This window comes from Mycteria americana, chromosome 3 (genome assembly GCF_035582795.1).
Source record: "Mycteria americana isolate JAX WOST 10 ecotype Jacksonville Zoo and Gardens chromosome 3, USCA_MyAme_1.0, whole genome shotgun sequence".
Lineage (NCBI taxonomy): Eukaryota > Metazoa > Chordata > Aves > Ciconiiformes > Ciconiidae > Mycteria > Mycteria americana.
In genome coordinates, this window is record NC_134367.1 from 52,739,307 (window position 1) to 52,757,811 (window position 18,505).

The window sequence follows — 18,505 nt, forward strand, 5'->3', positions numbered from 1 at the left end:
GTAGTAAAGAATGTACCGCTACTTTTGTTCCAGCAACAGCAACTTTTGTTCCAGCTTATACACCTCAAAGGGTCCAAGAAGTACTCTGGCGGGCTGCCAAAGCTTTTCACAGAAACAAAAGTAGAAAGAAAAATGTTCTTTCAGTGACAATTCATCAAAAGCACAAGGAATGTAATGGGTGACACAAAAGGCAGCTTTGTAGCCTCAGGGCTACTTCCCTCTACCAAATATCAAACAACTGCAGCAAGTGAAGGAAGTATGAAAGCTTCTCATTGCAAAGGTCACAAGTTCTCTTTTATACTGCAAAGTATTAGGCAGGTCTAATACAGAAACTGTTACCATTTCCTCCTGTAATAATGAAAGAATTAAGAACAGGCAAGATACGCCGCTGTTTAGTAAAATAGTATTTACAAAGCTTTTCAGGGAACCTCCACAGCTTTGCATTTTCACTTTATCATGTGAAAAAAATGCTTAACAGTATCATCTGAGCATAGGACTGGAAAGCCAGGAACTCCTGCTTTCTAATTATGGTGCTTTACCATTAATCCCCCCCCCCCCCCCCCCTTCCCCCCCATCTCACTCCATCACTGCAGGTAAGCATCCAATATTGTACAATCTATATTGTTCAAATAGCATAGCATATTAGAGAATTGTTGCCATTTTCTGTGCTCTTCTGAACTGTAGCAAATGAGAATTGAACAGTACATATTCTCTGAAAGGGAAATACACTTTTTTTTTTCTAATTAAATGCAGAATATTTTAACGAAACAGCTTTTCTGTACACAACAGAGCTCTTTGGAGGTTAACTCCATGCTAAATGAAGAGGGACAACGAGTTTATAATCTGTTGTGTGCTCTCACTTGGCTTGTGTCATTAACTATTACAACTTTTTACTAGGTCCAACATGTCAACACCTTCAGAGCTAACATAAAGTGAGCAAAAGGCCTGCTATCTGGTAGACTAAGTTATAACAAGGAACATGTGTGAAGAGTACTTTCCTGGCCTGTTCCAATTCACAAGCCATGACAGTCTTTTCTGGGAGTTATTAAAGCTTTTGATGCCTACCTTATTTCAGTCAACACAGAGGAATGCACAAGAAGAAATCTTGCCTCTTGGCACAGAGAGGCTTTTTTGTCCTTCTAAACAGAGTGCTTTACAGTACCTTAACATTTCTGTTCCTAAGGGGTTCAACCTTACAGCTATTTCTAATAAGGCACTGAGAATAACTCCTGCATAATTATAAGCAAATTTATTGGATAGGCAACAAAATAAACTGCTGTGAAATGTAATTCTGCTGTCAGTCACAGCTATTGCCAAGAAGTCTACTTGTGAAGCAACCCCACCTGTCTTGAGAACAAGTCATTCTACTGAATCAGTGCTGTAGTGCTGAAAGCTTCAGTTGATATTACTGAAATAATTGTGCCTGAAGATCAAACTGATGGATTAGCTAAAAAAATTCCTCTGCACCAGAAGTATGCACCTTGTTATGATAGTACGTACTTGGTTTTCAACATTTTAGTAAATGTTCACTCACAAAAGTAGTAGTAAATAGAGCACACTAAAAGCCTTCATTACTGCACTAGTTAGCTAGGGTAAAGTCTTTACGGAACCAGTTTTTTTTTTAACAGATCACCTTTTGGATCTTTAAATGGCAACCTCATGTTTCATTTAAGAAAATGAAATCAGCCTTTAGTCCATTGCTTTGTAAAGGAAGCCTTAAAAAATAAAGCCAAATCAAACACCTCTAAGATGCAAGTTCAATTCTGCACCAAACCATTCACCTGCTCATACATAAAAGGAACAATGTATTTGCAGTAAATCCCAAAGAATCACAATATATCCCAACTGACACGTACAGAATGGAATTGAGTATGAGGAGAAAGTGGGCAAAATGCATCTCCTAACCTTCTCCAAATGCCGAGTCTTGCTTTCTCATATCATCATTCATGTTCCATTTCCACATTAGGATCCATTATTTGCTCTGGGCTATGACAGACATTGCAAGAACAACTCCTGCCTTACTACCCTAAATCTTTTTTTTAAGTGAGCTCACAGCATAGATTGCTCAGGGAGGTTAGAGAATTAATCCTGCTGCTGCAAAGCTCATCTGCCTGGTAAAGGGCAAAGTCAGTGAGATACTAGGGAAGGAAAAATCTGGCTCATATAAGAGGCCCTATAGTTATTAACAGTTGGGAAGAACACAAAACTGGTGCTCTGAGGGAAAACTAATTAGAAGGAAAAAGACAGGGAACTGAGACTATTACCGGCAGGGAGGATGTTTTGGCCCACAAATCACTGATGATTTTTGATGTACATGGGGCTAAGCATAGATGGATTTTTGAAGGCACCTCTTGTTCAAAGTGGTTTTTAATCACAAAGCTATTACTATAGAGGATATTCTGCCTTCTGAGTATTTTTATGTTATTTTATTTTTCCTGCTCTAAAATAATCCATGTACAGTTAAGTCATAGTAATCATCACTCGATAGCAAAAGTGCCAAAATATTGAATAAAAAGGCAAAAGCACCTGGTTCTTCCCTTTGTATGTTTTGCAGGAGGAGAGAATCACGAACATATGAAAAAGTATCAGGTGACCATAAGTGGAAGTTTACAGGTTAATTTACAGAGTAATCTAAATCAGGACAATTAACAGATTCTAGTTGTGATTGAAGATTCAGTGGTTTTGTTTTCCTTTTCTTTTTTAATGTCCAGAACGTGTATATTTCTCAAGCTAAATGCAGATGCTAGGAGACGTCCCAGGTTCTCATACAAATTAATCCATTCACTGAGTTAACAAAAACAATTCATAAACACACTTGTACTGGAGCTCCCTATTATCATTAACTGATTTTATCTTCAGCACAACACCATTAAGTAGCATCCCCACTTTATAGATAATGAAACACCACATAGGATGGATTAAATGACATGTTGTAAGCTACATACAACACTTGGGACTGAATCATTATTTAAATCCAAGTCTCCTGAGACCCAGCTTACTGTTCTAAGAGATTAACCTTCACTGTCTGCCCCACATTAGGGTACCTCCATTGGTTTTACAACAGCAGAGACAGGTCTGACGCACTGCGCTGTTCTCACTCTCCTGGCTATTAAGCTAGTACACGCCCCAACACACCTCAGGCTCTTCAGAGCTGACAACGGCCACCAGCTTTACTAGCTAATTTCCAGACATCAACATACTGGAGAAGCAAGAGCAATAGAACAGTTAGAAGAAGGCAGGAACTAGTATGCTAGATCTCAAAACAGTTAATGTTTTAAAGTGTATAAGGAATATCATCCACAGGATTGTTGAGTTGCTGTCAGCATCTCAAGTTTCCCAAAATACTAATTGATGTAGCTTTAAAATGTTCCATTTAAGTGACCTAATGATGCTTTACAAAACTTTACATTCCTTAGGTGATTGCAGGGATAAGATTGTGCAATGTAGCAAATGCCTTTTTTTTTTTTAGGAAAAAAAAAAACCACCAAACATGTATAGTATTTTAGAGATCACTGTCAAACAAGAGGAAAAAACAGCAGTAAATCATCCCAGCACCTGCAATAACTAGATAAGAGAGCAACAATTAATCTTTGGTATTAAAATATTTTGCCTCTCAGAAAAAGCATGAGAACAACTGTGATAATGAAAATGAAGAAAGTTTACCACATGCCAAAATAAGTTTACCACAAAATATCATCTGAATCCAATTACTTCCCATGTCATATAACATTGCCCAGGGCATGAACAAGGCTCCCTTCCTGGTGTAGCCTGAGTTTTTCTTTTCAGAGTGCATAAATGAGTATTTTCCAAACTTCTCTACTTTTCTAGTTTTTCCACAACCCCTTCCCCTCAAATCAAAATCTCTAACAAACAGGAATGTGGATCCCGAAGCAGCAAACAGAAGCTGACTGACCAGATTTGCTTTTCTTAACTGTCTCTCATGGTTATTTAAAAGCAGTCCCCATACTCCCATGGCTCCACAGGCCACAGTTGGGGAACCTCCTCCGTGCATTTTTCCTAAGGACTTTTCAGTCTTCTGGTTGGCCCCGTTTGTAACGTCTGGTTTACCAGATTTTCCAGATAGGTCTTATTTTTCCTCCTTCCCCCCAACCCTCCCAGAACAAGAGACCAGAAGAGCTTTAGGCATCGGTCCAAGATTTCCAGAGGCCCCACAGCCCGGCCAGCGTGCCAACAATCTGTGCACACACAGTAAGGACATCTGATGCACTCGGAACGTGTGGGACTCGCTGCATAGGCAATATGGAACACATATGCACATATTTCCATCCTAAATCCTACATAATACAGCCCAGATACTTCCCTCTCCTTTTTTCCTGCATAAAGTCAAATGGAGTTGTTGAAACTCTGACAGATCCCAGCATTTGTTATAAATTCATTCCCTTTGATACACCTAATATTTTCCTGTGACATTTGCTTTCAAAGGCATTTTGATATCTGCTTATACCTTTCACACATTTCCAGCTTCCATAACCATATGTTAGTCTGGAAATAGAATGAGGTGACAGTGCACTGCCCAAGCTTTAAATTACGGTTTCTCTATACCTAAATCTTGTTCAGGCTGGTAAATGCAGTTTCCACATGGCCATTTCTGACATTCCTGCTGATTTATAATCTAGACAAATGAGGAAAGGTAACTAAGCAATAGAGATTTCTTGGGTTCTCAGGTTTGTTTTTTCCACAATAAATAATCCCATCCTTTTTCGGTGCAGGACAGTGTTTCAGCCTTGCTTACGGGGTGGTTGAATGATCACTCTAAATAACTCTTTTGCCAGCAAATTCCAAACTATCTAAAATACTATAAGCCATCTGATGCCATTTATTCAATATACTATTTCTTTAATTAAGGCAAGTGGTAAAGAGAGGTAAGATAACATGTTCTTGTTTGATAGCACTGCTAACTATAGAAGCTGCAACTTGATAAAAAACAAGTCTTAATTATGCTATTTCCTTGATATTACGCTACAAGATGCCCCAGAATGAATCATAGTAGACTGCCACACGCCTTCTTAAAAACCTATAATGAAAAAGAATTCTTACTACTTTACTTACTAAAACATTCCTTTCTATTTTGATGTTCCCAGAGTGAAAAAAAAAAACAACAATTGATGAATGTCTCCTTTCAAGCTGAAAGCCAGCTTACTTTTTCCTTCATTTTGCCACAGTAATTTCCTTTACTTTCCTTAAAATTATAGTGCAGAAGTCTTTGCCCATCAATGAAAGGAGCTCTGTACCTTGCCACTTACTTCAACCTTGCTTCTTTAGTATTTTGAGTATAAAGGCATTTTCTGTTGTGCTGGAGACTTTCTAAGAGTTCAGAAATTTTATTAACGTTTCCATGATCGCAAGCATTTTACATTTTCACAGTTACTTGGTTTCACCTGAAGCTTGTTCAAGTTACTTTTATTTGCATATTTTACTACTTTGCTAGAATATTAGGATCTGATGAACACATGGGAACAGATTCTGCTTTTAAGTTATGGTGCTGGAAATGCAGACCAACTTCCACAGGCTACAATAAATTTAGTACAGATTTATATTGTGGTAACAGAACAGAAAGTGACCTTTGGCTTCTACACCACCATTCTCCCAATTTGTATTCATCTGGTAAATTAGTTGCTTGTAACTATGGTAGCAGATTATATAAGAAACTTTATTAACAAGTAGGGCTTAGATTATAAATGTTCACAGTTCAGGAAACTAAATATTATTCCCCATGAAACCCTAACATGGGCTTTTTACTATCCTTTTAACATGCAGAAAGCAAAACCTATTTCTGTGTTTCAGCAACAGTATTTTCCTGACTCCTGTATCTCCTTAAAACATGATGCTATATACATGATGAACAACTACTTGTTCTGCAAGCAAATAAATGAAAAGCAGAGTATTTCATTACTATGAAGGAACAAGTTAAAGGGGAAAATGTCACTGAAAAACCACCTCTAAAATAATGAAATATGCTTATATATTGTTTTGAAAACCACCTCTAAAATAATGAAATATGCTTATATATTGTTTTATGTAATGCACAGTTCTTTCTAAACAGACTGTATTTAGTCCAATTTTTCCCCCAAAGTTAAACCCACAAAAATGTAACTAAGATCAGGTCCAGAAAACAAAGACAAAAATCCTGAGTGGGACAAGCGTCAAATTCTAATTTCATTCTTTGATCATGTATGAGAATTATTTACATGCAAGCAAGCATACCTAAAGGCTTTATTACAAGAACAAAAACAAATTGGACACTATAGTAGACAGTGTCCAGGATATTATAAATACACTGCTAATAATTAACATTATATGTGAAGCTAAGGAAGAGAGTATTAGATACAGAATACAGAAAATATATTTAAAATAAAATTAAGACTAAGCCAGTAAAAACCCAAGCAAACATTTGAATTATGTAGCAACTGTTGGACAACGTTCAGTGTGTTGCAGTAGAGAACTGATGACAATGCGTTCCTAGTAAATTCAAACAAAAATATTTCTCACAATGACAAAATTGGAAGAGAATAGACTAAAGCTGGCATGATGTTGCTTTTAGCCTCATTTTACAGATATTTACTAATTATACAAAATTATATAAAAGGCATAAGAAAATAGCTATGGAAAATAAGCAACTATACCAAATAGCCTATTATTTCCCTTTTCATAAATTGCTATATCTAATCACCTTTCTTCTAAATTACTATTTCCAACTGAAGAGCAGTTAAATGAGAATCTTATATAATTTATGAGTTATTACTAAAAGCGATACATTAGGGCTCCTGAGAATTATGTAATATTAAGAGATGTTAAAATAATATTTCTTGTACAGGGATTTAAGAGAGCGCTTTAAGAGTTGTGTCCTTTGCCAAAAACATTAGCATTCAAGTTAAACTCTGACTAGCATGCTTAGCTCATTAAGATTGCCTTTTTTTAAGTGCACATAACGCTAGAAGCAAAACACAAGTCTGGACTCAAACTGCATGAACATCACCGCTGTCATTTCGTTACCCACTTCTTCCCCTTGCCTTAAAGCTGCACGTAGATCACCTCCAGGTACCTTTATTCTTTTCTCTTCAGTCACGTGCTCCTCTAATCCCTTAATCAGCCTACAATCTCACCTTGCAACTTTCCTTGGTTTTCATTTCCATATTTTTTACTTTGCTGCCCAAACCATTTTGAGTGCCCTCAGCACTCACACTGCACACCAGGTACTACATGACCCATTCACACCCCTCCTGGGGATTCACCAGTGTGAGTCTGATACAAGAAATAAAAACCTCAGAAATAATAAACTACTAGCAAAACCAGATCTCTCTGAAGCAGCATCATTCTCTGAAGTTTCACAGGGACTCCTTGTCTGTGTTTTAGTACAAACTACAGATCCCTCAGGGCAAGAACCAAGTAATTTATGACATAATTAAAAAAACAATGGCATTATACTAATTCATTCTTCAAAGAGATATCCTGAGATAATGGTACATATCACTCACCTAAATCTGCAAACAATATGCTATCTATCAAAAATAGGTAACTGTCAGTTAAGGTAACTTCCCAGTACCATGCACACAGGTCACTCAGTAATCTAGTCCACTCACATCCGTTTTTCACAAAATCAACATAGTCAGGACAGTTTAAGCATCTAATTCACAGGCATTTAAGGTAATCCTGTTGGTATTTTCTTTAAACACTCCTAGTAACTGTTTTCACCCACTACAGGGTGCAGCAAACAGAGACTTTAGAAGTCAGCATCCCAGTTTGCATGGTGGCAGATGCAAAGCAGGCCCTAAGAGTCTGCTTCAGACAACATGGGATTGTGCCACAACCATGGGGGGGACACTACAAGGCTCCGTCCCCAGCACCCACTGGAGAAGACAGCCTGGGAAATCAGAGGCCTCAACCGAGACAGAGCTCCAGGAGGAGGGTCCTGCCACCCAGGACTCGGGCTGCAGGGTGACACTGGCCTCACAGTGGGAGACACGCTCTGGACGGGGCACTGAGTCACCAGCGAAAGGAGCTGTGGGAGGAGGTGAACAGACTCCATAGCACCATAGAGAATAAACAGGACACGAACAGGGTCGCCTCACGGACCTTGCAAAGGTTTCTGGAGGATGTTGGGGTAAGATTTCTTCATACAGATACTACATGTGTCATCTTTCAGATCTGCTACTCAGAAAGAAGGAAGAACTGGATGGGGATATGATAATCAATGGCAGCCTTGGCTGTAACAACCACGAAACAGTGGAGTAGCGAAGGCAAGTAGCGAACACAGGCCCTGGTCTTCAGGAAAAACTGGCTGGATCATCAGGGTCTGAGGACGGTGGTTGACAATTTATACTCTAACCTGGAGGCTGGTTACAAATGAAGTACCACAGAGGCCTCTGAGACCTACCCAACTTAGTATCTTTACCAATGCCGAGGAGGAGGAGCTGGAACACCCCCCCATCAAGTTGTGGGTGAGGGAAAACTGGGGAAACAGTCGATAGGCTTGAAGGTAGAGCTGCCCTTCAGAGGGAACTAGACAGGCAGGAGGAATGGGCCACAGGAAACTCATGAAATTCAACAAGGACAAATACAAAGTCCAGCACCCATAATGGACTAACACCCTGCAATGGTACAGGTGGGGGACTGACTGGCTGGAGAACGTCTCTGCAGAAGAGGATGTAGGGGTTCCAGTGGACATCAGGTGAAACATGAGCCAGCAGCGTACCCTGGCAGTGATGAAGACTAACAGCATCAATAGGATATATTGGCTGCATCAACAGCAGCACAGCCAGTAGATTGAGAAAAGTGATTACTCCCTTTTACTTAGCACCTGTTGGACCACATTTAGGCCACTCTGGGGACCTGTATACAAGACAGACTTGGATAACCTGGAGCAAGTTCAGTGGAGAGCCACCGGGATGGTCAAAGGCTTGAGAACCTGCTCTGGGAGAGGAGGCTGAGGCACACAGGCTTGTTCAGATTGAAGAGGAACCTATGAGCAGCCTCCCCAGTACCTACGGAGAGGTGACCGAGATGATGGAGCTGGGCTCTTTACAGTGGTATACCACAGGAGAATGAGAGATTACAGGCATAAACTGAAACAACAAGTTCTGACTAGGTATAAGGAAAAAATTCTTCACTATGAGGATGATTTAGCACTGGAACAGCTCATTCAGAGAGGGTGTGGAATCTTTGTTCTAAGCGGTTTTCAAGACCTGGCTGGGAAAATCCCTCAGCAGCCCAGTCTGAATTCAGAGTGGACCCTGCTTTGAACAGAAGGATGGACGAGAGACCTCCTAAGGTCATTTTCAACCTGATTGAATCTATCTGCAATTAGTATTTTACCTTGGACCAGGAGTTTGCTTTTGAAATGGATCAGATTGTCCACACCTATGACACTTCAGCTTGCGCTGCAGAGTTCTCTCAGAGTACGCAAAATAAATTCCTTTGGGATGAAATTAAACCAGAAGATGTGCATCAGCCACTAATGAGCAGTAGTCCATTGGACCAGGCCAGAGAAAGCCCAAAGTACTCCCCTTTCTCCAAAACACATATAATGTGGATGCTAGGTACTCAGTACCATTTTGCTTTACAGATGCACTTCTATTGTGACACACTACTTGCTAACATAGACATTGTCATCTGAAGAGTTATGTTTTTCCATTTCAGCAGATGAAAAGGAACACTAGCATATAAACCCTGACTTTCTGGCTTTTTGATGCTGACAAACGTTGTCCAAGGATAGAAATGCACGTTACCTGCCTGCAAGACTGAACGTATATAATCTCCGTAGAGCTATGCAAAAGTCCTTTTGTCCTTCTTAACAGTTCCTGCACATTCAAGGCAAGATCAACAAACAAAGCAGCATTTTGCCCAACTCGGGTCCTCCTGCACTGGAGGATTCCAAATGGGAGAGAAGAGCAATAAAAAAAAATGTGAAGTGCAAGTCCACATCAAAGTCAAGTGACAGTGCACTCATTTTTTTTTTTTAAACCTTTTGCTGCATATGATAGTTGGATAAACAGGAGTTATTTGAAAAAGCCAGACTGTGAGACTTAATTAAAAGTGTTGGTCCACCCAACTGAACATTCAACAGAGATGCTAGTATAACATGGTGTTTTGTAACTCTCTGAAAAAAGGCCCACATAATATCTCCGAGAACTTCTGTAACAGGAAAATGCCTGCAACTCCCAAGAAAGCCACCTCTGTACACATAGGAAGAATTTAACCCTGTTAACAGAGCGACACCATTTCCTTTGCAGTTCTCATATATATATATATATATATATATATATATATATATATATATATATATCCATCCTAATCATGCAGACAGAGTACCTCCTGTGCATCTCAGTGTTTTTATTCTCTAAACAGCTAGGCACCAAGGCTGGTTGTGCTTATGGAACTTACTAAGTGGGAACGAAGACAAGAGCCTAGCCGCCAGCATTTCCTGAACATGGAGCTTTGCAATTCATCAGGAGTGAATGATCTCCAGATTGTGCACAACGCAGGATACCGCCCTTCTCCTTATCAAGCCACACATCTGGACATGAAGCACCCTAGAAGAACGCCACTTTAACAGCCATAGCTCTTTCCCTTTTGAAGGTTTACAAGATTGCAAGATTTCTGAGCCTTATCAGAAAACCATATAAACCAATGCAAAGAGTATTTTTATTTTAAAAACAAAACAAACAACACATTTAAAGTGTCTAACATTAACCTTAACTTGTACTGAAAAATAAAAGCACAGTCCTCTGAAAGTTTCAGTCTGGATTAATCTTTTATGGATTGGATCATACTCCATCTGCTGCTACTTCAGAAAAAAAACCTAGCTGGTCAGTCGATCATATCTACTATAAGGCTACCCTCCTTTACAAAACTTAAAGGTAAACCTCTTTCTTACACAGAACTTACCAATGGCCTTTGTGTAATGTCTGGCTCCAAGTAACAGCTCTGGAGCTCTGTACCAGAATGTCACCACAACTGGATCCAAGTCTGCCAATGGCTTCAAAGGTGAGTTGAACAATCTTGCAAAACCCATATCAGCTGGGGGGGTGGGGGTGGAAGAAAAAAAAAAAAAGAATAGAACATTAAAAATTTTAATACAAATAAATCAGAATTTAACAGTATTGCCAAAAAGCAATTGCAACAAAAGCTCAAAAACTTTAAAACTTACAAATCAAAGTTTCTAAGAAAGCAACAAGTTACTCATAACAATACTGGGCCAAATTTATCTAAAGCTAAATTTCATTTACTTCATTTATAAGACTATGAAGGATGACGTTTGACTTAAGTGTTTTCATCATGGTATTGTAAAACTTTACATAACACAGATGCTTGTTTATTTAAATAGAACTGTAACAGAAACCTGGTTAATTAAAGTCAATAGTAGTAGGTCTCTAATGTACATTTTCTCTTTTATTTTTATATATGTTTACAAAACTGTGAGCCCTTATGACTGCTATATATTTACCCAACGCAAAACGCAAAACCAAAAGGACTGCAGTGTAGGTTGTTTTGCACTATTTTTCAAAGCATGCCTCCTACTTGATTTGGAGGAATGAACTCCAGAATCAGGAAGAAGTTTTTAACTGGGAATTAATGAAATCAGTGAGTGTACACTGTTACAGAGGTGTATTTTAAATGTAATGTAAGCATTCATTTTATACAACTCAAAAATTCTCTCAAGAAACAACCTTGTAAGTAACATTAAGAAATGCTAGATGGGAAAAGTACAAAATTTGGGTGTATATTCAAAACCACACATTTTAATCCAAGTCTTAAACTTATCTTTTACACAACTTTGCCTAAACCTTTCTGCTTCCCAAAGTTATGAAATGCCAAGTATAATTTCTTGCAGTTACCCATACTAATATATGCATATGAATCAAAAATGGTTAGCTGAACATTTTCAAATACAATAAAAGTCGATGAATAGAAAAGAGGCTCCAGTATATTACTTCTTTCTTGATGATTGCCACATGCTTTATTAAAAAAAAGTTTATATCCACATGACTAAGGCTTATGATCTGCACAGGTAATTAGATTTTGGATAAAGACCATCACAGTTACACGTGTTTTGCACCTTGACGCCGAACAGCCTTTTGCATAGAAAACCTTTGGACCTCTACAAAGATGTGCATTGATGTCATTTATATAAAAATAATTAAGAACAAATACAATTTATAAGTAAAAATGTTATACTAACTAATCATAGTAGAAGTCAAAAGAACCCTGGCCGTAGCCAGTCTTCTACGTGCTTATTACTTTCTTGTTTCTTACAGATGCTTTTATCTCACCAGATGTCCTTGGCAAGCTTTGTAGAAGTCTAATAATATGTTTGGAGTGAGTCTCAAGCTTGTAAACTCAGTGAATTAGATTTAAAATTGAACTAGATGTTATGCATACATACAGTCAAAGAATAATGAAAATTTGTTTCTATTTTACACTGAAGATGCCATTTTTTAAAGTAATTCCTTAGCTGTGCAATGAAATTTTCTCAAAATGTTTACCTATTTTGACTCTTCCTCTTTCAGGACCTTCACCCATTACCAGAATGTTTGCTGGTTTCTGGAAAACAAAAAGCAGAATATTTAGTTGACCAGTCTTTAATGATTATCTAAAAGAATAATAAAAATATCTACATTTATTTTATAATGAAAACATTTCTATAAATACCCTTACAAGTCTAAAATTACCATACCTTTATGTTTTGCTGACATTTAGTTTTTATCCCTAGTTACCAATTTCACAATTAGAAAAATAGTGAAGTACTTTGACATTTCACAGTAAGAAATGCAATCTTTAATTAAATTTGCATTTCCATTTTCACCAGAGTGATGTTCATTGGTGATATTTTCTTCTACAAGAAACTTTATACCAGGCTAATATTTATGGTACACATCAATAATCTGGCAAGAAGTACTTTTGCTAGTACAGCTTATTGAAAATTATGCCAAATCTTGGTATGCAAATGCATAGATGAGAGTTGCTTTTGTTATCGTCATATATAACTACATTTTCAGAGCTGTGCTTGTTTTTAGTCTATGAATGATAAAAATCACATTGGCAAAACCATCTTTTTCCACAAAGTAAGTTGATTTCATGCTAGGAGAATTCACTTAAAACAGGAGTATACACAAACAGCTATATCCACAAGCTTTTGACAGTGTAGACAACAGCTTTACAAGTAGAACAAAACTTTTATAGGCATTTTATGCAATCTGCAGTTGTTTGTAACCAGCTGCTTGTGAACACCATATAAAATCCGCACGTGACATCACAGCAATTGTTCTGCAATTAGGATCTAGGTTCCCTCAGACATCAATAGTCATTCCTTGGAAGCTTTTCCCCTATTGTGTTAACAGCTGTAAAGAAGTAAACAAGATTGAAAACATTAAGTGATTTGAATGAAGAGATGCATAACAAAGTTTCAAAGGAGAATTTTTGGAAGGTTCATCCAAACATTAATTGTATGTAAAATCCCTAATGCCTGAAGTGGTCTGCTCAAGCAGGATTTGTTCAAGAATCTGAAAATGGTGTCCAGAAAGCCAACATCAGAATCTCACTTAATTTCTCAGTTCCTAACACTTGCAACTATTTATCTGAAATGAGATGCTCAAACTAGGTTTACTAATTTGGCTCAAAATTGCAAATCCTTAGCTTTTTTGAAAAACCAAACCAAACCAAACAAAAAGCACTACTTCACCTGTTCTTTCTCCTTCCCCCCAGGAAGCTGTTCTCCCTTCCCACCTCACCCCCAGTGCTAGACACTGCTTCTTCCCTGGCTCCAGCCACAGCCTCTCTTTCCAACCCTGCTCCAGATGCCATTGCCTCTTTTACTCCTCCTTTTCTAATCTCAGGATAATTCTCAACACCATCCCTGACTTCTCATTCCCCAACATGTTTTTGGAACCCTTCAAGAGGGGATATGCACTCCCTTCTTGGAGAAGGCAATAGCTACTTTAATTGATCTTGAGTAAATGCTCACCAGCAAATCTAGGAAAGATAAAGATGACACTTGCTCTTAGCTAATATTTAAAGATAATGAGAAACACTTCAAGGCAACTGGTCAAACTCTGGGTTTACATTTATGTATTACCCTGAATTGAATATTCTGGAGAACAGAACAATCCCATTCTGCATATTCAGAAATCAGGCAGCAAGGGAAGCATGTGAGTTCGCACTACACTTTACCTCTGTTAGAAATCACATAGCTAAAATTGTCCCAACCGAGAAAGCAAAAATTCCAGTTTCCTTGTCGGAATTCTTCCCTAAAATCCTGCCTGGCAACCTTGATTGAGAGTTGAGTATGAATCAAACACACTTCAATAGACCTTTACATTCAGGATTGGATTTTAGGCACTATAAAATGCATTTATCTGTCACGTGAACAGAGCTGATAAAAATGGAGTTACTGCACTGATTTCTAGGTTAATCTTTTTCTATAGAAGAATTATGTTGTAAGAGATAGACACCGGGAGATGTACTAAGATAAAATTTAGAATCTAAGCAGATACAACAGGATTCTCAAAATAAAACATCACATATTCGTATTTTACCTGTAATATTACAAGATTCTTCAAGCAGCAACTTCTTCATAGAAAAAAGTACTATTTTATCTGCTGACATAAACCACAATATTCACGGAACATTTCAGGTTGGAAAGGACCTCTGGAGATCATCAAGTCCAACCCCCCTGCTCAAAGCAGGGTCAGCTACAGCAGATTGCTCAGGCCTGAGTCCAGTTGGGTTTTAAACATCTCCATGGAGATTCCACAGCCTCTCTGTAAAACCTCTTCCAGTGTTTGACCACCCTCACAGTAAAAAAAGGTTTCTTTGTACATTTAATTTATGGCCATTGCCTCTTGTCCTGTTGCTGTATAGCACTGAGAAGAGTCTGGCTCAGTTTTCTTTACTGCCACTTATCAGGTACGTATACACATTGGTAAGATCCCCTCCGAGCCTTCTCTTCTTGAGGCTGAACAGACCCAGCTCTCTCAGCCTTAGAAAGACACGCCTAAGCAACTTAGTGGCCCTATACATACAGGGGATACACTGGGTTAGAATCTATGGAAGCAAAGAACTTGTCCATTTATGTATTTTTAAGCCAGAATGTTTTGAAGAGATGTTGTTCCATTTAAAATTTAAATCTGTACTAATATTTAATCCACTAAGGATCAGAACCCTGCTCAGGCAGCCAGCAGAGAAGCACACTGATTTATAAACTTAGCAAATTACATATCCATTAGCTCTTGTGAATCTCAGAGAGAGTCGTGGGGGGGACAGAGAGGGAATAAAGTGTGAAACAATTGAAAACTTAAGTCTTATTTCCAAAAGAGCAAGTGCTTCTCCTGAGGCACCACCACCAATGTGGAGGCAACAGGCATTTCCATAGATGGCATTCTGATGCCTGCAGGATCCCCACTGATCCGCAGACCGCTGTCTCAGTAACAGCTTGCATTGCAGCAGCTTCCTGCAAGGTGAGAAGTCTTCAAACCTGTTCTTTAAGTCAGAAGGAGAACACACCTGAACTTGCTTCTTATTTCCCACACAAGCAAATTACTGCTTGGTTATCAGCTACTAAAAAGTAGTAAAAGCTTTAGTAAAAGCTACTAAGAAGTAGCTTTCCGAGTTCCTCTCGCTAATCAGAGCTGTTCTGGTTAGGAAAGCATTTTCAACTGTATGTACGCAGAATTGGTCCAAGAGTAACACTCACCTGATAGGACCCATCTTTCTGAGATGAGACAAATGATATCCAGCTCCTGTGCCCGTGAATTTTTACTTAATAAAAATAAACGGCTTCCGAGAAGCTTAAAACATAGGTCATGTGTTTTGTGGTTGTTTTATATAATAATGGCTTAAACACTGTAAAGTAAAACTCCTCACCTCCCCAAGTCTTCACAATACAGAAGCCACGCTGAGAGCAACCCAACCCTCACAGAGCAGGGGTGCTTCCTCAGGGCCTTGGCTAAACGAGCAGCACCAAGGCAGAGCAGCAGAACTTCAGGTGCTCAGGTATGGAGGAAAGACTTTGGGTTATTTCAGAGGGATTCATTTGGCATCAGAGATCCTCAGGAAAGTAGGTCATGAACATTTCCATCATGAGGTAAGTGAGAGGACTACTACAGGGAATGCAAATAACTTCTGCTTTTTGGAGAAGGGAGAACGTGTTAGTCTAACCTCTGGATATGTAGGATTTTAACAAAGCGTTTTACTCTGGATAGCCACTTAATAGCCTACTATAGAATTACAGTCTAGTATAATATAGTTACTGGACAGCTGCAAAAATCAGATTAAAGAGTGGGAATCAGAGAAATTAAAGAGCCCCGTACCTCATGTACGTTCAGGCTACATGCAAGTTATAAGCACCAATCTAGTTCCTGAAACAAATCTTACTGCTGTCCACGTGATGAAGAAAATGGGGTTTTAGGTGGAAGAAGACATGAAGGCCCAAGCAGCTAAGCGACCAAAACCTGACACATACTTAGAGTAAATCATGTCTCTTTCCAAGAGGACAGAATTTTATTCAAGAAAGTTTGAGAAGCCCTGCCTAAAATTATTAACTCACTCCTTAGTAAAGGGTGAGGTAACTCAACAAGGACTACACTTCTGAGCCAGTTACATCCCAATTAATACCCTCTCTATTTTCCTCAAAGTCCCCCCTTGCTGAGAACACAAGACACCAGCTGGGAAGCAAAGCGATGCTGCTGTGTCTCCACCTATCTAGTTGCTATAGAAACAATAGAAACAGTAAGAGTTAGGAGTCTCACATTTAAGATCAGCTCTAAAAATGAATAGAGAAATCCCTGCTGAGAAATGCAGTTGAGGTTTGACTGTCTAAAGAATATTTGCAAAAAGAGCAAGGTCAACAGCAACAAACAACTGGAGCGAAAACCTGAAATATCTACAAAAAGGGATGTAAATGGCAATAATTTAATGGGTTCTTTACAAGTAATAAGCATGGATAATCTATTTCCTTTCCTACATCAGCGTGAGAGTGGGAATAAAACAATTAACAGATCTTAGTGGGAGAGAAATGAAAATGTTGGGCTAACAAGTATGTTTTCATAAATAATAGAAGTATCATGAATGGGACACATATGGACATCCATGTTATCTTAATCAATATGCTTCCTATTTAAATATCTAGACAGTAGATTAGAATAAAGGTTGAAGGAAAAGAAACCATCTATGGTTTGGAAAGAGCATAACAGGTCAAAACAGGAACAACAGCCTAACAATAGATGGCAATACTTTAGTTTTAATGGTTATTGTTGTTATCTCCTCAAGTACAGCGGTGACACAATTCTTAAGAGATTTGGTGCAGAATTACATTCCTATGAGAAAACGTCCATAGGGACATACCACTTTCCATACACCATTCTTTATTGTTTATATCCAAACAAACGTGTTTCCTTTTGGAATGTATCACTGGACAAAGAATAATCTGAAATTAAGAGGCTTCTATTGTAAAAGATATTGCAAGTCTTTTAGATAAAAGCTCTCCCCACAATTAAAGAAACTGGCTTGTGATTAAGTCTTTTCAAGTCTCAATTATTTAAAAAAGCAATTGTAAACAGCACAGCATTGATACATAGATGCGCGTTCAATGCACAAGGCAAAAACAAGAGTAGTGGTGATTTTTTCTTAGCTTTTAGCACACTGCTCTACAAACGACAAAGGTCCTAAATGAGATGACAGTGTTCCACTCCGCAGGCACTGCTCAAAAGACCACTGAGCCTTTAAAGTCCAAGATTAAGAGGGAGCTGCAGATTGTTCAGAGAAATTTGCAAAGCTTTTGCTCTTCTCATCCACAAGGAAATGTAGGCACTTTCCTGCCTTAAGTCAATGCTATTCAAACCCAGACATTGTTTTCAGATCAATATACTGGCATGCTGGTACTAACGCTTTTGATAACAATTGATCTAATTAATGCAGGATTCAAAAAAGAAATGGTTCTAAAAAGGTTTTATTATGCACTGCAAACCTCCAAATCATTACCGCTTCCATTCGCATTACTTCCATATATTGAAAACCGTATAGGAAATTTGTTATCATCACTTCCCTCTCCTTTTTTAGAAAACCATTTGCTCAACGTTTTTCTGATACTGAAGCACTAGACAAAAGTATACCATATAAAGTAAAATATCTTCACATCTGCTTCTCTTTACAAGCCTCACATACTGTGAGCTCATATTAGAGTCACTGCTCTGATTACACAGTATCACCTTCAACTTGGTTTTTTTCAGCTGTTATCCTTAACTTTACAAAAAAACCCTATTATGTTATATTTTTTGCCTACATTTGTAAATCCATACAATTTCTTCTACTGTTTCTCTGCTCCGTTAAAATGATTGACCTTGCAAAGCAATATCACTACAAATCTCATCAATATATTTATAATTTAATTCAAATCAATAATGTTTCTACAGATATTATCAAATTGAGCAAGGCCAAAAATAAAGCTGATTACTACAGCACATGATCTAAAAAGGCAGTAAATCACAAGGAA

General features: G+C 38.2%; 1 protein-coding gene across 1 annotated transcript in view; it reads right to left on the reverse strand.

Moving 5' to 3' along the window:
• The window catches only part of CDK19 (cyclin dependent kinase 19), a 130,548-nt gene that overhangs the window by 25,985 nt on the left and 86,058 nt on the right, over positions 1–18,505 (reverse strand). The window contains exons 5-6 of the mRNA XM_075498559.1: positions 12,504–12,561; positions 10,906–11,037 (exon numbers count right to left, since the gene is read on the reverse strand). Of these exons, the coding sequence (XP_075354674.1) occupies positions 10,906–11,037; positions 12,504–12,561 (190 nt within the window). The remainder of the gene's footprint in view (positions 1–10,905; positions 11,038–12,503; positions 12,562–18,505) is intronic.